We start from the raw sequence: 24,412 nt of genomic DNA, 5'->3' as shown, positions 1-24,412 counted from the left end.
TTCTTCTTTTTGGTTTAGATATGCCTTTATCGCTGCTCATGTTGATCGTTCCCTCTTCAAGCTGCCCCTCCTCTATTAGACGTTATCCTCCCCTATGAAGCCACCTGCCGGATATCCCGTAACCCACAGCAACATCGGAGGCCTTCGACCCCACAACCAAGGTTTGTGTTTGTTCTACACTCAATTTTTTTTCCTAGGAACCGGATATATTTTTTTTTTTATTTTGAGGTAAAAACGTATTATATATATATATATATATATATATATATATATATATATATATATATATATATATATATATATATATATATATATAACTCTAGGTTAAATGATATTTTTTTCCTAGTTAGTAAATGCGTCCTATAACATTTCTAGGAATTAAACTAAATAAACTCTCCTTATATACTATAGGTCGTTCATTTTTTCACAGCTAAAAACGATGTTTTTTTTATTGCGCTCCAAAGAAGTCGGAGTTCCCCCCAATTTCGTCTGCAAATTCCACCATCGCCACGACCGCTAGTGTCTCCGCCCCCGTTGGGTCGACCGAAGCTACATTAACGACTTTTAGTTCAATCTCTTCTTCCCCAAATCGTTTTTTGAAGGTAAATCCCTAACTTTTTTATTTTTTCGAAATCTTTGAATTTAAGTGGTTATATGTTGAAAATTAGGTTTAGATTTATGTTATTATATGTTTAAATGTTATTTCTTAGATTTTAGGTTGAATTTTGCCCTGGATGGTGTGATTTCCTTTACTACAGTTGAACCATATGTATCAAAAACGAGCTTGCAGTTGCAACACAAGATAAAAACTTAAAATGTTAACAATTGCTTTATAAAAATGATGAAAAACGGTTTATTATTGTTAACTACAGTTAAAGCAACTTGACCATATATATCATAAAACAAATGGATGATAGTAGCAGTCATTTGATCCCATCCATAAGGTTAAGGTTTGTTAGTAAAATTGAATTAGTTTTAAATTAAAAGGGCTAAAAGGGTAATTACATTTTATGATGATCACGTTCTCTTCTGATTTATTTAGAAAAGATACTCAAAAGTTCCTTCTAAATTCATCAAAAATCCACTAAAATTCTTCTACCCACTTTCCAGATTTGGTTTGTAACATTTGTTTCTGTTTTTTGATTTGGTTATGTTTCTGTTTGTTTCTGTTTCTGTTTGTTTGGTTTGGACAGATTTCCAAATTTGTTGTCTGGTGTAATTTGTCATAAGTGTCATTTTTTAAGTTTTTGTTGTGTAATTGTTTAATTCATGCATTAGAGTTTATCTTTCTAGACCTGCTATGACAAAAAAAAGTGACATATATACCCTTGAAAACATGTAATTCTACTGAATTTTCTGTTTCTGGTTGTTTTTTGGTGTGCCAAAATCTCAAATCATCACCAAGGGCAAAATCGTCAAATTCATAAAAAAAAAGAATTTTGCATCAGACCTGTACATACCAATAACCCATAAACAATGGATTACATTTCCACTAGCATCTTAATGTTTGTTAGTTTTATTAATATTTTGAAGTTATGATTTATGTTAGTTTATTGAATTGTTGGTTTTACTAATATTGTAAAGTTATGGCTTTAATTATATGCTATAAAATTTTTGTCTTATTGGAAAAATCTTATTCTAATATTTATTAATAATAAAGTGTGACGTTTCATTTGTTACTTTGTTAGATGAGTTGTGTTAAGTTGTTAGGTCTTTTTTATTAACATCTAACAAATGCAAAATCCTAGTTCTAGATCGAAAAATGTCATCCAATAGAGAATGGATGTACACTTTGCGCGCCAAAAATGGTATATTCAATCCGGTATTTCGACAACATGTCAATTATTTCTTGGATTTTGCATACACCAACGCAACTAGCATCAAACGTAAAATTATAAAAGGGGTAGAGGTTTTTCAAATTAGATGTCCGTGTTCCAAATGCAAAAATCGTTTTTTCAAGGAGAGAGAGTTGGTTGAGTTTGATATATATAAAAGTGGATTCATGGATAATTATTTTGTATGGTATGCACATGGCGAGTCATTACCTACACATGATGTGGGACAATGTTCAAACCCCGTATCATCTCAACGTGTGCGTCAACGCATAGACAGTGAAATGGCTCAAGACATTAATGACGATTTAGGTGAATATACCATATATGAGCAAATGGTTATGGAGAGCATGCATCAAAATACTGATACTTATTATCAGCAAGGACCACAACACCCAAATCAATCAGCTGAGAAATTCTATACCATGTTAAGGCTTGCAAACGAGCCTTTGTGAGACGGGTCTGAAAAAGCTTCCACACTATGCACCACCACCAGATTATTGAATTGGAAATCAGAATGTAATGTTTTCGACTCAGCATTTAATAAACTACTTCCGATATTCAAAGATAGTATACCCGGTGGTGAGAAGGTACCTACAAACTTTTACGAGACAAACAAAATGTTGAAGCCACTAGAGTTGCCGTCAGAAAGGATTCATGTATGCATAAATCATTGCATGCTATTCAATGGGAAAAATTCTGATATGGAGCGTTGTAGAGTATGTCATGAAAGCAGATACAATGATAGAGGGGCGCCTAATTTAGTCATGACGTACATGCCGATTGGACCAGTACTGGTGGTCGACTACACGACAGTACTGGTAGTCGACCTCAGGACTCCAGTCCTAATGACCGACAGCGACAGGGATGTACACGGCTTACATCGTTGAGTGTTCATGATGCTGAGAACTTAGGTCGTGGATACGCTGGGAGTACTAGTGATGTTGGTATATCTGATCAAATGGACGATACGCAGAGGATAATTAAACGTCGCCGCGTACATGAGGCCCACAATTCTGGCATCGACCCTGACAATGATTCTGAAGAAGAAGATGATGATGATACGCAACGCTACTCAAATGTCGCAGATACACCTCATAGATATGGCGATACTAGGCCGTATCTTGAGAAGTTCGGAAAAAAGTATGTCATTTTAATAGTTAAATTTATGTTGCTGACTCATATTATAAAAATACTAATTTTGTTATATTTCACTGTTGTAGGTTTGCATCCTATCAGGTACATCATCAAATCAGACTTATATTTGATCAATTTTTAGATGGAGCATGGCCCACATTTACTAAGCTTCCGCCTACAGTATTTCAGCAAATGTTTCGTGCTTTTGGGGTAATATCAATTAATAATTGGCATACCTTAGGTTGATTTGTTTTATGTTTGCACTTTTAGCTTTAGTTTCTTTTTTTTAACAGAAATACTATCGGTGGGATTCGGTAAATGATGGAATGATCGAGAGTGGATTTAGAAGTGTGGTGCAAGATCGTTATTCAGACATAATGAGTGAATATCGACATGAATCTGCAAATAGAGCTCGAGCGGCCGGTCACAACATCCCGAACACAAATAACGACTTTGCAATCATGCGTGATTTTGAGCCTATTAGTTTCAATGAGGACGTATGGAAGGATTTGTGTAAAGTAAGCTAATTAATATATTATTATTTTTTTGTTATTTTTTTCCTTTTATATATTATCTTACATATTCTTTTTATAGTATTGGGACACAGATGCTTGGAGAAAGAAGTCGGTGGCCGGGAGAGCCAACCGTATGAGCGGTGACGACACCGGTACAGTTTCGAGACATACAGGGGGATCCAGGGGTTATGATCAGTATCGACTGGAATTGGTAATTATGCGAATCAATATTCATATAATTCAGTAATTGGTTTTACTTAATCATAGATTACACTAATTATACTATGTGTTTTATGTAGCAAAAGGAATTGAAACGTATCCCTACATTTCTGGAACTTTTTCTTATTACCCACCTTACTGCAGAGGCCAAGAAAAAATTCAAGGCTAAAGATTATGATACAATTCAAGAGTTGGAGTTTTGTACACCTACTGCTAGAGCAATATGTGTAATTTATCTTTTCCTTTATAGATAATTAGTGCTTCAACTTGAAATAGTATAATAATAACAATCGTTTTGTTTTGATAAATTGTAGGAGAGATACACTAGTGCCATGGTTGAAAAGTACGAGGAGGACCTAACTCAACATCCAGAGGGTGATGTTGACTTGTGGGTGCAAGCACAAGAAGGGAGAGGCAAGTGCAGACGTATTTACGGGGTAGGAAGTTCAGATCTACATTTCGTTGTCATGGGGACATCATCCAACGGGAACAAACCGACCTCTTCTGAGTACCAGCAGTCACAACAGCGGGTATTTTTATTTGACATAAAAAAAAATGCAAAGTAGATAAAATATGTTGTTATTATAGATAAAAAAAATCAAGTTTGTTGCTATTATGGATAAAATAAAGTTGCTGCTATTATTTAAAAAACATAGAAGTATATGGTCTTTGATAATAAATAACAATTATAGTATGTTGGTATTATGAAAAAAGGTAAAATGCTATAATTGATAGAAAATAAAAGTATGTTGCTATTGTATATAAAAATGATAATATGTTGCTATTATGAATAAGAAAATTTAAGTTCATTCCATTAATAAGTGAAATATATGTTGGTATAATAGATATAAATGTTAATATATATACTTTGTTTTTACTATTTTTTATGTTACTAATGTATGTATGTTTCTTTTAACATTTTTTTAGGTCCAGGAATTGGAAGAAGCTCATGCCGAATTGGCCCGACAAAATGGTGAAATGGCCAAAAGACAAGCACAAATGGAAAAACAAATGGCGGAAATGGTCGAGTTCATGAGACGATATGACACTAATAATCGTCCCGACAATCCATCCAATCCATCAAATGCTCCTTAGGTTATTTGTTGTAAACGTTTGTACGGTTTTAAGACTTCTATATTATCTTTTTGGTTTACATGATTGTTGAAACTTATGTTCTAAAGTGTAAGCGTTTGTATGACTTTTAGATATATGGAATGAACCAAGTTTTTTTGTATTAGTTCTGTTTCTGCATTTTAGGCTAAATTTTTTGGTTTTTTGTTTTTTATTTTTTTACAGCTGCATTGTTCCTAGGAAATTCCTAGAAACTTTTGTCACGAACAAGTGTCACAAAAAGCTGTCAAGAAAGTTTCCTAAAAGGTTCCACGGAAAAATTTTCCTCGGAGATCCCTCAAAAATAATCCTTGGAAATTCATCAGAAATAAACTTCCTTGGAAATTCGTCGGAAATAAACTTCCTTGGAAATTCCTCGAAAATAATTTTCCTCGGAAATTCATCGAAAATAAACTTCCTCGGAAATCCGTCGGAAATAATCTTCCTTAGAAATTACTCGGAAATGATCTTCCTAGGAAATTCCTCGGAAACAAAATTCCTAGGAAAACCCTCAGTACTTACGACAAAACCATTTCCTAGGTAATGAGTCAGAAAGTTCCTCGGAAATCCCTTACAAAACATTTCCTAGGAGGGTTTTACCGACGCACAGGATTTTCTCGGCATTTCCTCGGAAACGCCGTTTTCCTAGGAATTTCTGAGGAAAATGTCCCTCGGAAATAGCGCTTTTTTTTAGTAGTGTTGCAAGTTCCGAGTCCTGCTGCCTTATTATTTTTAGTCCCTTTAAAAAATTATTCAAGATTCTGGTAATCACAAAACAGCCCTTGTAGTTACTGGTTTTACAATTTTATCAAGAATTAAACAAACCAAACATTTATAAATACCTTAATAACCACTCAACAGCTTATTAGTATTATTTTTATGTATTTTATCTGAATTTTCTGAAAACCTTGAAAATATATTTACTGTTGACAAATTCATAACTTTCAATTATTTAGTTTAAGGCGTTGGCCTTTTATATTAAAATAATTATATATCATATTTTTATACCATTGTTTCAAAATTGTCCTAAATAAATGTGTGGGTGTTAGAAGATTGTATTTTGAGGAATACCTTGATATCGTTTGGATTTTAACCCATCAGTATTGGATGTTGTCATTTTTATTTAATGTTAATATATATTAAAGAATAGAATATACAATTTCAAATAACTGTTAAATATTATAGAAGATATCGATTAATCTAGCGATATGGTTCAAGTCCAGTCTGAAATATATGTGAAATTTAAGTAGTTTAATATTAGATTAGATTTATCGTTAAAAAAAATCAGGACATTGATGTATTTAAAATAACGGGATAAAAATAATACCAACGTAATAACTAAAAGAAGAATTAAATTGCTAGTTGGCCGAACGAATTATACTAGTATTGAATAAACGCCATGAACACATCATATTTTCTAAAATGATTGCCTTAGGTGAACTTTACGGTGGATTCTGGGGTGCCGGTAGCATAACAAGCTTTAATTAAGACTTAACGCCTACAATTTCATGTGATTTTTTATGATTGCTTTCATGAAAAGTGTTTATTTATACTCCCTCCGTCTCGAAATAATAATCCACAAACAAAAAACATATATATTAAGAAAAAAGTAATTATGATTAACTTTATTGAATAAAATGACAAATTTACCCTTTCATCTAAAACTTAGAGCCAACTTTTTTCCACCAATTTTTCCTATCACTTTTTAGTTCCCTCTATTTTTTTTTATCATAAAACGTAGATTTACATTAAACAAATTATTCCAACTAATTTTAAAGCCAATTTTTTTATTGAAAATAAATAGGGAGCCAATTTATGGGTTAGATTTTTTGAAGATACGTCTCTTTTTTAAAGACATGTATCTTACCTTCCATCCTCGCAATCTTATCTCTTTCTATGTCTCTTTCTCTCAACAATTACTCCATTGGATCTTTCTCTCTCTCTCTCTCTCTCTCTCTCTCTCTCACAAAGTGAACAGCCGATTTTTATTTATTTATTTATTTTTATTTATTATTTTTTTTTTTGGTTTAGATATTCCTTTATTGATGCTCTTGACCGTTCTCTCTTAGAGCCACCCCTCCCCTATTAGTCGTTAGCCATATCCTCCCCTATGAAGCCACCGACCGGATATCGCCGCAACCCACAGCAAGATCGGAGACCTTCGATCGCACAGCCAAGGTTTGTGTTTGTTCATGTTGTCTACACTCGATTTTTTTCCTGCTATCTGCTTTCATTCTTCTTCTTTTTGGTTTAGATATGCCTTTATCGCTGCTCATGTTGATCGTTCCCTCTTCAAGCTGCCCCTCCTCTATTAGACGTTATCCTCCCCTATGAAGCCACCGACCGGATATCCCGTAACCCATAGCAACATCGGAGGCCTTCGACCCCACAACCACGGTTTGTGTTTGTTCTACACTCAATTTTTTTTCCTGCTATCTGCTTTCATTCTTCTTCTCCTTTCATCCACAAATTCGCAATCGAAATCTACTGACCGTGAAAAATTGGAAAATCAATAACGATACACCATTTGTATGTTTTCGTTTTCAGTGTGTTCAGGTGAGCATTGTCAACAATTGTTATGTTTAGGAAGAGTGTTGCTTAGACTAAACAAGATCTTAATTCTTGGTTATGCAACTGCATCAATTGATACAGACACAAATGCCATTATACAAAGGATTATAAGGAAGAGTGTTGCTTAGACCAAACAAGATCTTTATTTTCATGCAAATGCATCAATTGATACAGACACAAAATTGATTTGGTTAAAACTTCGATGTTGCTATTTTTTTTTTTTTTTTTTTTTTTCCTAGTTGCAACTGTTTGGTTTATGTATTTTTATAACTAGTACTTCTAACCAAGATTGATACTATTGCTGTTTTTTATTGGAAAACTTACAATTTTGATGTTGCTACTGTTTTCTTAGGTGCTACTGTATGGATCATTTCAATATTACACTCACTAAAAAGAATACTACTTTTGAACAACGACACACTATATATGAAGCCTTATTGCAACCAAGTGTTTCTGGAGAGTTACAAAGGGGTGTCATAAGTGATATAGCTTCACAATTCTTGGTATCGAACTGGACCGTTAGTTGCATTTGGCATAAGGCTAAATTTCAAATTGTTCATGGACTACCGGTTGTTTTATCTTCAAATATGGCGAAGGTTGTTGGATGAAAAAGGGTACAAGTTAATTTTAATCAAGTTTTAGATATTCCATTACGTCGTCGATCTAATATACGGTCTCTTGCAAATTCTTTAAATGTTTCTAAATCTACTGTGCATAGACGAATCAAGGAAGGTGCACTTCGACCACACACAAATGCCATCAAGCCAACTCTTACTCATGGGAATAAGAGAGCAAGATTAGAATTTTGTTTATCTAAAGTTAGTTGATCATTATCAAGTCATATTCCCATATTTCATGACATGTTTAATGTTATCCACATTGATGAAAAATGGTTTTACATGTCAAAACCATCAAGACACTACTAACTTGTTCCTGGCGAGGATGAAACATTAAGAACATGTCAAAGCAAAAAAATTTATCACAAATGTTATGTTTCTAGCGGCTGTGGCGAGACCAAGATTTGATGCATCCGGTGATGAATTTTTTTCGGGAAAAATTGGTATCTATCCGTTTACAAGATTAGAACCCGCTATGTGTTCAAGCAAAAACCGTGTTGCGGGAACGTTGGAGACAAAACCTATTTTATCCGTGACTAAAGAAATAACAAGGTCATGGTTGATAGAAAAAGTTTTGCCGGATATTAGAGCTAAATGGCCCCGAAGTCATGTCGGTCTCATATTTATCCAACAAGACAATGCCATGCCCCATATTGATGTCAATGATAACGAGTTTCTTGAAGCGGCATCTCAAGATGGTTTTGATATCCGACTTAATTTTCAGCCCCCCAATAGTCCGGATTTGAATGTGTTAGACCTTGGATTCTTTCGAGCAATCCAATCACTTCAAGAACAAGAGGCTTTAGGTATAATTGATGAATTGGTTCAAGCGGTTCAAACGACTTTTGAAAAAAATGCAATCTCAACAACTTAACAATGTATTGTTAAGTCTACAAACGTGTATGAGGGAAATCATAAAGGTTCAAGGCGGCAACAACTATCAAATACCGCATATCGGTAAGAATAGGTTGGAACGAGAATGTAATTCAAATTGGAGGTGATGAAAATTTGATAAATGAGGCTTTATTGCATTTGGCTGCCTAGTTATTTTAGAAAAAATATTTGTGATCAAAATAGTAGGAAAAAAACATTTTGTGCTGGTACCTTTGATGGTGTATTGTATTTTGTGTTAATTCTTTTTTGTTTTTATACCATGAAATTAGTTTGACATTGAGAATGTGGAAGTAATTTTCAAGACAAAAAAAATGGATATTGTAGGTGATAACACAGAAAAAAAAGTAACGTGGGATATGCCTAATTGCTATTTTTGTTATTCTTTATTTTTGATAATGTGACAATCTAGTTGGTTAAAGGAAAACAAAAACAAAAATATGCCTTCGTGATTGTGTGATAATCTACAAAAAAAGAAAAACAAAAAGAAAAGAAACAGTCGTGTGTAGGGAAAAAACTAAAAAAAAAAAAAACAAAAAGTCATTGATTTGTTAAAGAAAAAGTGACTTTTGTGCATTAAATTCCATATCAAAAAACCAATCATTAAAAATAACTATCGAGGGTATTTTGGTAAAATGAGCACTTAATTTTAGAAATTGGCAATTATTTTGGGACAAATAAAAATGGAAAGATGAACTATTATATTGGGACGGAGGAAGTATTATAGTAGGTTAGAGACCCGTGTATTGCAAAAGTTGACAGCTTAGAAAATCAAAAAGCATTACTTACATTTTGAAATCCATCTCCAAACAACATTATCAAAGTTACAATGGTTAAAAAGTATGAAAAAAAAAGTATGAAATATGACTTTGATAATCTTCATTGTTTGTATTACAAAATTGTACTTTTAAAATCTTATGTCTATCTACCCAATAGAATAGACCATATGCTTTTTTTTCAAAATGATTAAACCCTAATTTGAATAGATCCCTTCCCTCCTTGGCATCTTCTTTAGGTAAATATTTTTGACTCTCATCCATTTTGAAATCCATCTCCAAACTCTACACTCTCACAATCGTAACATATTAATATCGTATCCACCACCCAGTCACAACAAGAGCAATCGTCGAGCAGGATGACATCATGGCATCATAACGATGGGGGCATATTTTTCTTGGTGCGTTCAACCTTACCTTTTATACAGTTTAAGGATATAAAAGGCATGAAGCATAAACAATTAAAGACAGGTAGCGAAGAGCTGAAGAAATGAAATAAATTATCGAAAAATGACTCAGTCCTCATTATTTGTATGTGATTCACAGCATCATTGTTTATAAATCTTCAGATAGCGAGATCCAGTCCATGTATGATAACCAAGTGTGGAACTTGGTTGATCAAGAACCTGGTCGAAAGACTGTATTTTGCAAATGGATCTTCAAGAACAAGACTGATGTAGATGAAAAGGTACACACTTTCAAAGATAGGCTGGTTGCGAAGGGATTTACTCAAACCCCAGGGATTGACTATGATGAGACATTCTCACTAGTAGCTAAGATAAAATCTATTAGGATAATGTTTGCCATTGATGCTTTCTAATGATTATGAGGTATGGAAAATGGATTTTAAAACCGCTTTCCTAAATGAGAAGTTAACTAAAGATGTCTATATGAGTCAACACGAAAGTTTTGTACATGCCAAGTATCCTGATAGAGTGTACAAGCTTGAGAAATCCATTTATGGATTGAAACAGGAATCTCGCAGTTGGAATCTTTGCTTAAACAAGAAAGTCAAAAAGTTTGGATTCTCTAGGAGTAGGGATGAGTCCAGTGTGTATGTCAAAGCTAATAGGAGTATAATAACTTTCCTAGTATTGTATGTTGATGACATACTTCTTATAGGAAACGACATTCTAACCCTACAAGAAGTGAAATCTTGGCTTGTAAGTGCCTCGCTATGAAGGATCTAGGGGATGAGGTGTATATTCTTGGGATAAGAATTTTGAGGGACAAAAAGAGATGCCTTATTGGTTTTAGCCATTGTACATACTTGGACAAAATATTCAAGTGTTACAATATGGAGAACTCCGAGTAATAGGGCATGCAAAAAATCTTCTTTCGGGATTCAGTGGGATCCATGACGTTTCACCACAACAAGCTTTCCACATAAACAAACCACCATTATTATTGCAAGAGCTCAAGAAGAAGGGGAAAAGAAGAGACATTGGGAAAGATAGCAATTGTGGGAAACATTTAAAGGGTATAAAATTTTATCCATCTGCAAAGATGGTCCCTATAATTTGAAAAGACAAAAATACCCTCACGTGGGAGGCACATGATGGTGTTAACAACAACTTAACGAGAGTTGGGTCGGTGGGCCATTTCCACATACAAACCAGGCCAAAAGGACTATGAAACCAAAAAATTCGAAGTTTGGACCAAGTCTCGAAAAATATGCATACCACAAGGACCATTTTTGCAGTTTTGTCTAGAGTTTAGTGCCATACATGGTTAGATTTTGAAAGTATAATGCCACAGTTAGTACAAGTTGACATTTTTAAACTGCAATTACAAAACTTGTACAATTTGGGAAAGGGTTTTGATTGATAAAAAAGAAGAATCTACTTCAACTGATACGCCCTTAGGCACGACCATACATAACATAGAAATCACACTTGGAAAGGGTGGACAATTAGCTAGAGCTCTATAGTAAAAGGAGGGAAATTGGCCACACTAAAATTACCTTCTGGGGAGGTCCGTTTGATATCCAAAAACTGCTCAGCAACAGTCGGACAAGTGGGGAATGTTGGAGTGAACCAGAAAAGTTTGGGTAGAGTCGAATCTAAGCGTTGCCTAGGTAAGCACCCTATAGTAAAAGGAGTGGTTGTGAACCTTGTAGACCATCCACATGAGTTGGTAAAGGGAGGGCCCCAATTGGTAGAAAGCAACCCAAAAAAACAAAACAAAACAAAAGCATGTTTTAAGAAGTTGGATTTTGCAAGAATACTATTAAATGTAGAAAAAAATAATGCTACAAATGATTTAGATTTTAAAAGTATAAAGTTTTAATTAGAAAAGGTACAGAAAGGACAATGTTTTCATATAAACAAATTTAGAAAATAAAAATAAAATGAATTTAGACTACAATATCTTAATTAGTTAGTTTTTAAAAGTAAAAATATATAATTTAAAATATAATGTCCCATACAGTTAAATATTAAAAGCATATTCTAATAGATTCTAATAGGTTAGATTTTGAAAGTACAATGTCTTAATAACAAAAGATAAAAGTACAATGTATCAAATACCTGATACATGTTCTTATGTAGTCGGTACAACTATTCATACTTCCAATATAATGTTTTAATAGATTTAGATTATGAGAGTAAAAATCTATAACTAAAAATATAAGATAACAACTGAAAACAAAACAAATGAAGTTTAATTTTTCAAAGTTCAATGCATATATAGTTTATATATATATATAAAAAAAGCTATAAAGTGAAGGTATAATGTTATAATGCATATATAGTTTATATATTAGAAAAAGGACGCTACAAAATCAAGGTATAACGTTAGAATTTTGTAGGAATATTTATAGTCTTAATAGAAAGAAATATAATAATAAAAATTTGAATGTCCTAATAAGAAAAATGTATAATGCAATAAATAGTAACAAAAATCGGAAAGGGTAAAATTTTAAAAGTACAATATCTTAATAAAAAAAAGATTTTGAAAGTAATGATAATGATATACATGAGACCATAATGCCATAATTGGTTAAATTTTGAGAGTAAGAGTCTTAAAACTGAAGAAAAAAAAATAGAAATCCATGGGAAATAAATGGATAAATAATGCTATAATTGGTAAAAACAAGTTTCCTGTTTCAAAATACAATGACTTGGAAGAATGTATAGTGCTAAAGTTGGCTGGATTTTCAGAATACAATGTATTAAAAGGACAAAGTCTTAAAAAAACAAATGAAAGTAAAATGTTGGATTTCAAAAGTATAATGTTATATTTAAAAGTGTAATGTTATAGATGGTTAGATCATCAAAATACAATAACTTTCATCTGCTCTTTAAAAGAAAAAAAGGAAGAAGATAAAAAGTAGATATTCTTAATAGGTTATTTGTTGAAAAAGTAATGCTATAACTAAAGGTATAATGCTTAAAGTCAAGTAGAATATCTTAATAGGAAGAAACTGTTGAAAGTATAAAACAAAAGTGAAGAAAGCTTAGCCTATCAGACAGACATTTTGCATGTATATTATTAAGTAATCAACAAAGTAAGCATTACTTTTTAACAAAAACCAATCTTTTTAATGCCTGATTACAAGAAACCCGTAGAAATTTGTCATCATCTTCATACTTATCAAACATAATTTCGTTGCTACAATTCTTATTTTTGAACTAACTGTTGAAGATGTTGATATTGTGGCGTTTTAGGGTAGCAAAAGAGAATAAAGACAGTTTTTTACATTAAAAAGGGCAATTTGGAAAAACAGAAACATACTTACCACTTTTAGAATGTCATCTTTACTTTTTGCAAGGTTAAGTGAGGATTTTTATGCCCAGATTGAAAACTTGAAGCCATAATTGTCTATTTACCTTCAGAAGATTAATTGTTTATTGGAAAACAGTGAAGATTCCAACCATCAATTATCTCAATTCTCAATTAAAATTTCCATTTCAAAGTAAAATCATCAAAAAAATATTTAAGAATCGAGTAGATGTAATAGTACAACTTTTATACTCATAGACCAAAGTGACTTTCTTTAGAGTTTTAGTTGATTCCTTTGGCCATTTATTTGTTATCTTAAGAAACATCATTCTTCAATTAGTAGGATTTAATGATTAATAAATAAAAAATGTAATAAAAAAAATCACATTTTGCCAAGGTGACCTACAGTTAAAACCAAGGAATAAATGCATTGGCACTAAAACCGTACCTTTAATAGAATTACAATGTGTTAATAGGTTTAATTATGAAAGTATAATGTTTTAATGGAAGGTTTTATACCTTAGCATTTAAATAGCATTCAATTACAGCATACAAACTTATGAGGCAATACCGAAAACTTTTTCATTATTACCCTATTAGAAATTTTGCAAGTATATTAATATTAAGTAATCATCAAAGTATGGTTTCTTACCTTGGCATCGCATATGGTCATTTAGCTTCTTTTTATCTCAGATTTATGGTGCTCCAGTTATCCTCTCAAATAACCAGCAACGACAATCCTATTGTTAACCAAAAAGACAATAGGATTAGAATCAGAGTGAAAATGTTAAAAAAAATCAATGAGAAATTAAATATCTTCCTAACCATGTGAAATGGTGACAGGTGTCATATTTTGATAAAATTAATTATATTTTAGGGACACTTGTCATCCTTTCAAATGGGTAGGAAGATAATTAGGAAGAAAAGTAAGAGGATATATAATATCTCACAACCAACACATGATTTAACTTCATATACAAAGCCAGCAAGATACAATATGTTAAACCCAACACATTCAGACACAGACTAATCCTAGATTTTGACCAAAGTTATTTTATGAGTAAAATGAAAATCAATGACAGAGAAACAAGAAAAAAAAACATTAGGTGAGGGTGATTTGACCAATTTGTTATTCACAAGAAGGCTGACAGAATCTAAAATGTTTCTCAAACGACCAAGAAAACCATCTAAACACACAAAACATTATCAAATGATCAACAAAACCACATAAACTCCTTCTGGAACAAGCCTACTAGATACACCAAATCTGATTTTACCAAAAAAAAACCCAATAAAAAGATAGAAAAGAAAACCCATAATAGGGGTTTTAACATGAGAACCAGCAATGCAGTGCCGGTGACTTTCAGAAATCTACCCATACAAAAACAAAACGATTTCACTGCTAATTAGGTAAGTTTTTAGAGTTTAATGTCCTAATAAGCAAAAAAAAACAATGCTATAAATGGGTAGATTATTCAAAGTATAATTTTGCGATATAAAAAAATTTGGAAGTCAAATGCTTAAATTGGGTAGGATTTTTAAAACAAAATACCCTAAAGAAAAAAAAAAGATGAAAGTACAATGCTATAATTGTAGACATTTAAAATTATAATGCCCTAATAAGAAAAGAGATAAAATTGGGTAAAATTTCCAGAGGATAATGTCATTATAAGAAAAAGTTACTGTAATAGAAAGAAATGAAACTAGGATGCTGAAAAACACAAATGAATGAAAATAAGTTGTTATTTATTGCTTTTAGCCTTTAAGAAAATTCATAATATAATTGGGTAAAATTCCCAAACCACAAAACCATCCCGCCCATCAAGACAAGTTTAAATTCAAAGAGAAAAAGATAAAATTTGAAACACATATCAAAAAATGAAGATTTTGTTACCATATATATATATATATATATATATATATATATATATATATATATATATATATATATATATATATATATATATATATATATATATATATATATATATATATATATATAGAAGATCTACTCAGGTCCCTTCATCTCTGCTCATATGATCATAACCATCAAAAACACACAAATAAGATGACTTGCCAAAATACCATTTCTTTGTTAAAAAAGCATAACCATATTTATGTTTATAATCTATACAAATTATCAAAAGCCATCAACTTTTATATCATTTTGCCTAACAGTCATATTAAACTCTCTCTTCAACCACTATGAAGTTGTATATAAAATAATAAATATGTACCATATATATACCCTCTTCAACCACATATAGTTCTCATATAAAGAATACTCCATTTGGTTCATTTTTCCAAGAAAGAAAAAAATCATGGATTTACAGTAACAAAAGCCTTTGATCAATAGGCATTCCAACAAAGAAAGCACGAACAAAGCCTGAAGAGCTTGTAGCTACAAGAATTTTAGGAAGCCTCATACATGGCCCATACGATAAGTATGTCCCCCTTTGAAAACTATTAGACTGAATATGTAACATCCCAAAATTCAAGCCCAAAAATTTTATTTTTGAACTAATAATTTAATAAACATTTTACCAAAACATTGTTAATAAAACAACACATTACAAAATCATAATGTTGTGTCCCAAACCATGACATCAAAAGTAATGAAAATCAGAGTACAATCCCAGAAACTCAATGCGGAAACCATGTGTGTGTGTGTGTAATGCGCTGCTACGCCGCCGACTCCTTCCCATTCGATGAAGAGGTACCTGAAACCAAAACCAAAACTGTAAGCACAAAGCTTAGTGAGTTCCCCCATCATACTACATACCATACAATATCGTCAGTATCTTTCAATCAGTAACTTTCATCGCTATCTTTCAACCGGTAATCATCATCGATATCTTTCAACCGGTAATCATCGTTGATATCTTTCAACCGATAATCATCATCGGTATCTTTCAAACGGTAATCTTCATCGATATCTTTCAACCGGTAACTGTCATCGGTATCTTTCAACCGGTAACTGGGGACTATTCCACTCCCTACCACTAGCAAGCAACAACAGATTAAAACATACAGTCAGACATTTCCGGATACTGACCTACCCTATGGTCCTAAGGACCACTGTCATGGAAAAGGGAACATCTGTTACTTAATTAATAGGAATGCATTATAACATGTAATCAATGTTGTGAACCTCTAAATAGAAAAAATTATATAAACTATGCATCTGTTAGATGGACCTCTTCTTTGTAACCTTATAATAGAAAATTTTAGACAAAGTTTTTCTAAAGAACCAAAATAATAAGAGACATTGTTTTGACCTAACTCAGAAACAGGAGAGGCGATGATATAAACAGGCCCACAAAAAAATTCACATCGCCTCTTGGAAGTATCCTCATTTGATTAAGATTCAATCTCTTGCATGTGTATTGTTAAGTAATTAGCAAAGTAAGGTTTGGCTTCTTACCTTGGTATCCGCAACATATAATGGTGAGTATTTTTTAGCTTTTTTCAAAATTTGTAGGTGCTCTCAACTGCTCAAGTTAAGTTATTCTTCTATCAAAAAGACACAAAAAAAGGATTTGTTAGATAATAATAATTGAGAACTATATTGTTACTTAAATACTAATATTCGATAAGGAAAATTATTTATAAAGTAACACAAAATTATCTATCAAAGTATTGACAAAAATTGCAATACCTGATCACATTTCTTTCTTGTAAAGATCACCACCAGAAAGAATGAGACGAAATCCATACTTTCTTAACATAATTGGTTTGGCTAAAAGGTAACAATAAGATGCTTGTTGAAGCATCAAAGCTGGATGAAGAGATTCCTGCAAAAACATGAAGTTTTTTAACAAAATTCTCCTATAATTGTTCTTCACATTTCAACCCACCAAAGAGAATTAATTGTTGTTAACATTACAACCCACCAAAGACCACACCATGTGGCATTTCCCGTCCCTGATGAGTGATGTCCCAATTTGCTAAATAAAAGTGCATTTTTAAACAAATAAAAGAATTGACTAAATAACAAAATATCTTTTGTAAGGAATTACCAGGCAAACTAAATGCAATATTCAGAATCTTTTTGATTGATTTAACATGAAGTATGTTAATCCCATCATTTCCTGAAGACAATAAATGACCACAAGTTTTAGGAACAGAGGGGTATTTCTGGAAATACACTAACAGGGTCATAGACTCATAACTGTAGCTACCTGTACACCAATATATCATTTCCATCAAGGCATAATCACCCAACACAACATCCTTTAAACATTAACAGAGTAACTACATAAGAACATAAAAAGCATGAAGTATTCATATCATGAAATTAATTTGGAAAAAGCATTAGACCTTTGTTATATGTGATGTGTGCCAATCAGGTTTCCATGGGAAAGCACCTTTGGTGTTCACTTGTATAACAGACCATCCATCTAGTTTTGGTGGGCAAAAAGGGCGATGCTTGTCATTTTCCTAAAAAGCAGCAATTCACCCAGTTGCTGATGGAAGAGGGGCATTACCAGTATAATTAATGGGGGACAAACCAGGGTAAGGGTATATATAGTCCAATACAGGATCCCTGTTACAATGTTATACAATTTCAGTGAAGAAAGTATAATATAGACATGTAGACACAAAATTATCTTGTAACTGTAAGGTACCAATGTCAGGAACTAACTTCAATGGAGATCCCAGAAAATCTGTTACCTAATAAGAAAGTATTATAACATGTGATGAATGTTGTGAACATCTAACAGATAACTTTATACCTCAAAACTTGGTTGTTGAATATATGATGCAATTTGAAATTGTTCATGAGCCCAACAATCGAATTCAATCTCTTTAATTCTGCAGTAAGAAAATTACAATCAATAAGTTGTTTGTTATTTTAATTTGGCTTGTTATTATTTACTTCTCTCTGAGTAACTTAATCCAGTAACATTTTCCCCTTCAAAGCAAAGCAAAACAACTCTTTAACCTGATTAAGACATTTCATCAAACACCTAAACTGCACAGAAGAACAATGTACAACTAAACAATACTTTTCTGGGTTTCAAAACTATTTAAGTTTTACTGACAGCACATCACGACTTTCTTGACCAATCATCTCCGTATGATGGATGCTCTAGTTTCGATTGGGTGACCTAATTCAAAAGACCAACAAAATAAAAATTAAATGGAGGAGAAAGAGAAAGATACCTAGAGAGGTCGTATGTGTTGGTTATACTTATGTCATTAATTTACCTCTAAAATAGTTCAAGAAGATCCATGGGTATAGTAAACTTAAGTGCATATTTATTTTTAATTTAAATAAAATATAGTACTTTAAGGTTAAGTATCTTACCTTAAATCTAGTAGTTGTTCCTGTGGGTATATTTAGTCTCATGCCATATGCTTTTCTTTGATCAAAAATTAAACTTGGATTGACCTCGATAAAATGGTAATGGCTTCCAACCTGTAAAAATAGTATTTATTTAAGTAATTATATAAAAGAAAAATATTAAAATCTGAAAAGGAAAGTAGGAAGCCGCCTGTATTAGTCTATCTCCATTGTTAGTTACTTTAAGAACTACTGCTTCCCTTCCAGAATTAAGCATTATATATCCACGTTTGAAGGTTAGTTCTTCGGGAATCTTACAACTTTCTAGATTTGGAAACTTTTCAAGTGAAGGAACTACAAATATCCATCAAATTTGGCACCCAATATAAGTAAAATGGATCTGAAAAGATGAAAGTACAGATTGCTAACCTGGAAGAAAAGATCCATGTAAAGCCATTTCAAGATTTCCATTTTTACAAGATACTGGATCATCTACAGTAATTAACTTTGTTCCATCAGGAAAGTTTCCCTCTACCTAAACATAATTTAAGCATCAATGAAAAGAGTTGATGCAAATTGATCAACTCGGATAGTAAAGTGGGACAGATTTTAGTGCTTATGTAACAGACCTTCCAAAGACAACTAGTTGAGAAGTGTCAATGTATGTCCTCTGGTTTTTTTTTCAGATTTATAGGTGCTCTCAGCTGATCCAGTTGTTCTATCAAAAAGCCACAAAAGGAGAATATGTTAGTAAATGTGGCAGATTATATCCTAACAACAACCCATGATATGCCAATGTTGTTGTTAGCTAAATATTACAATAAGATTAAAATCGAGTAAACAAACATGGAAAACCAGCCTAGCACATTTAAACCATGAGTGTATCGAATATTTTGGACCAAATTGCATATCAATGGAAGAGAAATAAGAAACCCAAGAAACATTAAACCATATTTTTACAGAATGCAATGATCACATACAAAGCCATCTAAACACACCATTCACACCAAATCGGATTTTATAGAAAAAAATAAAGAAGAAAGAAGTGACAAACCTTGTCCACGAAACATGGACATTATCAAAAAGGACAAATTAAAAAACACCTATATATCTTCTATCTCTGTTAGAAAATAAACGTTAGACAACATTTTTAAAAAAGAAAGATTATATCTAATGTCTTGAATTCTAATCTTTTAATTTAACAACTGAGGTTAAAAGTTGTAGCATTAATTTATGTATAAAACAATTTACGTCCAGTCCACCTACAAGGAGTATAATCTAGTTAAGGAATATTCAGAATGCATAACTAAACTAACATCTTATGTGATCAAGTATGGCTGATAACTATCACTATCTTACACAAAAAGGATTCGTCTTCTTATATATATATATATATATATATATATATATATATATATATATATATATATATATATATATATATATATATATATATATATATATATATATATATATATATATATATATATATATATATATATATATATATACTACTTTGTAATACATTCATAATTGGAATGTCAAAAGTTTTAAGACAAAAGTCTTAAAACAAGGAACTCAAATCTTAACTTTTAATTTTACATTTATTTCATCGAATGGTATATACTTTGGATCCTTGTGGGGTGAATATACCAATCAGAAACAAATTTTAAAGGAGATGTCAATTTACACGCAATATAAAAAGAGGAACGTCATTTACTTTAATTCAATAACCCTTGCTGCTCTTTAAAACCTTTTATCTCAAATAATCGTACGACTACCAACTGTGACATCGGCAGCAACACCGGTTCAGTTCACCTCCAACTTATAGCCTATAGCACCGGCAACCACTCCTAGCTACCACTTCAGCCGTCGACTGAAATGCCTTCAATACCGGTGCATCACAAACTCTGCCACCTCCACCTCCAGTATCGTCTCCTTTTAGCAAACCTTAGATGCAAAATAGACACCGCCACTGTCTTCGTTCAACCTACTCTCGACAGAGAAATATTCTCACCCAGGATTTGCTTATAATCTGAGCATAACACACTTCTGTTTTTATTTATTCGATAAGCATGTTAATTCATATTTGGAATGATAAAAATGATTCCTTTTTAGTTTTGTATTTTTTTTTGCTTTATGTAATCATATATTCATATTGATTATTTATTTTAGATATTTTGTAAATTTCTATAATTTTCGTTATTTGTTCTAAATTATTCAGGCATCTTTGTAAATAAGAATGACATGGTGAACAAAATTTGTTTAAATTATTCATATTGCATTATTCGGGTGTTTTTAAATTTGTTTTATTATGTTCTAAATTACTATATGACTAAAATATATATTTTAAAATTAAAACAGTTTATATTACGAACGAAACATTTTATAACTCAAAATATTTTGTACTACAAATTATTATACATATAGAACACTAAACCTATTAAAAATGGAAACTTAGTAAGCAAATAATAGAAATTAGGAAGTAGACATTTACATATCAAAGCTCTTTTTTCTCGAGATTAATATATCAAAAAGATTTGAAATGATAATAGAGCAGGTGAGAGAGCCTATAAGTCATTGAAATGATAATGAATGATAGAGTCTATTGAACTCTAGAAAAAAAAAGCTATTGGGATATTAAACTTGATGTGATCATTATTTTATTAGCTCTCTAAAATATTCGAATAAGAAAAAATAGTACATTTTTTAGATTAATGTTTCAAAATATAAAAAACGTAAAGTTATAATTCTTTAATTTTAGAAGAATCAAATTAATATGATGATATAAAGTTACTTTACTTTTTATTTTATCAAATAAAATAAATATTATTTTATATCTCTTATTATATTTGACTATTACATAATTTTTGGTTTTTATTAAATTCATTTATTTATTCATCATATTTTTAATTCGTAACATTTGAAATGGTGACGGTTTCGATTCTAAAGCCCTTGTTTTGTCATTTGAATTGGCTGATAAATCTTAGTTCTATAGAAAAATATGATAGAATATGTTGCTTAATATCCCACTATTTTGTTGGAAATATCAAAATATGGTGTTAATATTTCTCTACGGTAAGAAACAATAACTTGATTGTAGAAAAGATTTTATTTAAGAATCAAAAGATGTTGGGTTGTTTAAAAATTATATAATAAAAATGTTTATGGTTGTTTGATAATTTGACTTAAATTTTAGCATTTTAATTTTATGCTAAAAACAACAATACTCATTTATTTTTATAGAATTCTTATATTTTTGAATTAAAATGAAAAAGTAATTTACATTTACCAATAAAAGTAACTATTTATATTTTTAAAACAAAATAGTAACAAACTTTTAATTAAAATAAAATTTACTTTATTTTCTAAGGAAAAACAACCGGACAAAAGGAAATAATTGACATTTAGGAATTTGTAACTTTTAACTGATTATTTTAAAATTTGTAATAGAGTGAATGAATATAAAATAACATGTATAGGTTACGGCTTTTTACACTTTAATAATTTTATCTTTGGAATGTCTTAACCTATTAGGTGAGATGATGATGTATAGAGTTTTAGAAATACAATTTACAAATGATAGGTAAAAATTAAGTTATTTTGTAAGCGACATGTTTGTTAGAGAAATTAATAGCAGGAAGTAAACTATTCACTAGCAAAAAAAAATAGTTTTTGGAAGTAAACTAATCATTGAAAAACTTTTTCGATCGTCTATTGACGATTTAAGAAAATACTCATAACATTAATTATCATAAATAATCTTTTTATTAAATGAATCGATATGAAATCGAAAACTTCTTTTGTACAAAGCTTCTAAAAGGAAACTACTCTCAAAGAGAAACTAATCGCAAAACTAAAAATATTTATTGAAAATAAACTTATACACTACTTCCACAATTTCTATCAAAAAGGAAGTATTCGTTGTGTGAATGTTCAAAACAAAACTATACCCAAAACAACATATCAAAAGAAAAATAATCGCTACGAAAAAATATTCGTCAAAAGAATCAATTTTCGCCGCTGCATCGCGCGCGTACTCTGCTGGTTTGTGTGTATATATCACTGTTGTAAAAATCCCGACTAGGTCCCGTTTAATCTCCGATTAATCCCTAGGCGCTACTCGGCCGATTAGAGGGCGCCTAGCGATTAATCCTTGCATACATAATGAGTGAAACATTATAAAACGATGAAATTTTAACATTTTGAAGGAATTTTATCTCAATGGAAACTATTTGAGGCATGATTAGTATTGTATTAATCATATTAACCTATTTTGTTATCATATTAGTGGTATTTACGAACTTTGATATGACATTAGTCATATTCTTTTTTCTAAAATTCAACAAATTAGCAATTAATGGTACCCGATTAATCTCCGCCTAGCCGATTAATCCCTTGACCTCAGTCCACCGACTAGCTAACGTCGAGCGATTTTTGCAACCTTGGTGTGTATATATATATATATATATATATATATATATATATATATATATATATATATATATATATATATATATATATATATATTAGTGGTGGACCCGCGCAAAGCAGCGGCGATGAATAATTTATTAAGACGATATGTTTTTCTTACAAAAATATTATGTTCCAAAGATAATACATATCCACTTTTGGTGTTATTTGCAACATGATACGTCAGATAATTGATATATATATAAAAAAAAAAATTTAAAAAGAAAAAAAAACGATACAAATATGAAATATTTTAGTTGTTTAAACAAAAATAATAGAATTATATAACAATAGACAAAATTTGAAATGTATTTACCGTCCAAATGCTCATCCTTAACGTCAATACATAATATCACAATATCAACTAAAATAAAATTTATATGATACACTTAAAGAGTTGAAACGGATTTACTTTTTCAAACACTTTGAAACTTCCGATTAAGAACTTCTATAATTACCAAAGTAGTAAGTTTCATAATTGCCTTTTATAATTTATTATATATTTAAATTTAGAATCTTAAAAATGACAACTTTTTGAAAAATCTACAGCTGCAGTTGATAAATCCACTGCTTCGTGTTCAAAGGCCACGGAAGAGGTTACTGAGGTTGTTCATACAACTCAGATTTTCTTTGATTCGCTTAAAACTCATGCTGATACTAATGCGGCCAAATATCAAGCTTCTGTGGACTCTTTTTCTCAAACTCTTCAAGAAGAAACTACCAAGTTTGAAGCCCTTCGTACTGATCTCAAAACAGAATCCATATCTTTTCTTCAATCTTTGGATTCTCGTTTTGCTTCTTTAACTGCAGAAAGTACATTGAAGGAGGACTTGATCAAACAGCAAGCAATTATTGATCTACAGAAAGTACAACTGGCCTAGGTTGAAAAGGAGATCTCTCTGCTCAAGACTCAAAGGGCAGTTTTCAGAGTTGTGCTGGTGATGTGAAGAATATCTTGACTACTCTTCTCGAAACTCATGATCCTATCCTGACCTTGACTATCCGGAAGCATCTTTAGACCAAACTCCTTCCTGCCATTTCTCTTTTAAGTGAAATGAAGGGTGTCTCGGAGAAAGTCTTTCTTCCGAAACAAGGGGGAGAAGAGAGTACAGTCAAAACAGAACCGAAGGTTAATGTAGCTTCGGTTTCTGGCAAGCAAGTTCTAGCAGATAGTGACTCTGATACTGAGGAGACTACTGCTGAAGCTCTCAAAAGAAAAAAAAAAGAGACAGAGAGCTTGATGAAACTCTAAAGGTGGCGA

The 24,412-nt window shown here is 31.5% G+C and overlaps 1 protein-coding gene and 1 long non-coding RNA gene across 2 annotated transcripts; one reads left to right on the top strand and one right to left on the bottom strand.

The window, feature by feature from the left end:
• The first annotated feature begins 418 nt into the window (after positions 1–418).
• Positions 419–4,940, top strand: LOC145047942 (uncharacterized). Its single transcript, XM_078996315.1, has 7 exons — positions 419–2,975; positions 3,056–3,179; positions 3,263–3,487; positions 3,564–3,695; positions 3,784–3,930; positions 4,018–4,233; positions 4,631–4,940. Exons 1-7 carry the CDS (start codon positions 2,794–2,796, stop codon positions 4,796–4,798), a joined length of 1,194 nt encoding a protein of 397 aa, XP_078852441.1. The 5' UTR covers positions 419–2,793; the 3' UTR covers positions 4,799–4,940.
• Positions 4,941–15,799: 10,859 nt separating this feature from the next.
• Positions 15,800–20,662, bottom strand: LOC144997943 (uncharacterized). The gene is made up of 14 exons (XR_013660027.1): positions 20,399–20,662; positions 19,308–19,396; positions 19,108–19,213; positions 18,703–19,032; positions 18,128–18,502; positions 18,020–18,065; positions 17,879–17,937; positions 17,712–17,791; positions 17,573–17,624; positions 17,411–17,482; positions 17,050–17,185; positions 16,816–16,904; positions 16,174–16,393; positions 15,800–16,111 (listed from the first exon to the last, which is right to left on the bottom strand). It is a non-coding gene; the product is annotated as an uncharacterized LOC144997943 (long non-coding RNA).
• Positions 20,663–24,412: the final 3,750 nt, after the last annotated feature.

This window comes from Lactuca saligna, chromosome 5 (assembly GCF_052625555.1).
Source record: "Lactuca saligna cultivar CGN05327 chromosome 5, ASM5262555v1, whole genome shotgun sequence".
In the NCBI taxonomy this organism is placed as follows: Eukaryota; Viridiplantae; Streptophyta; class Magnoliopsida; order Asterales; family Asteraceae; genus Lactuca; species Lactuca saligna.
Note: the sequence above shows the minus strand (reverse complement) of the source record. Positions and strands in the feature narration are given on the sequence as shown.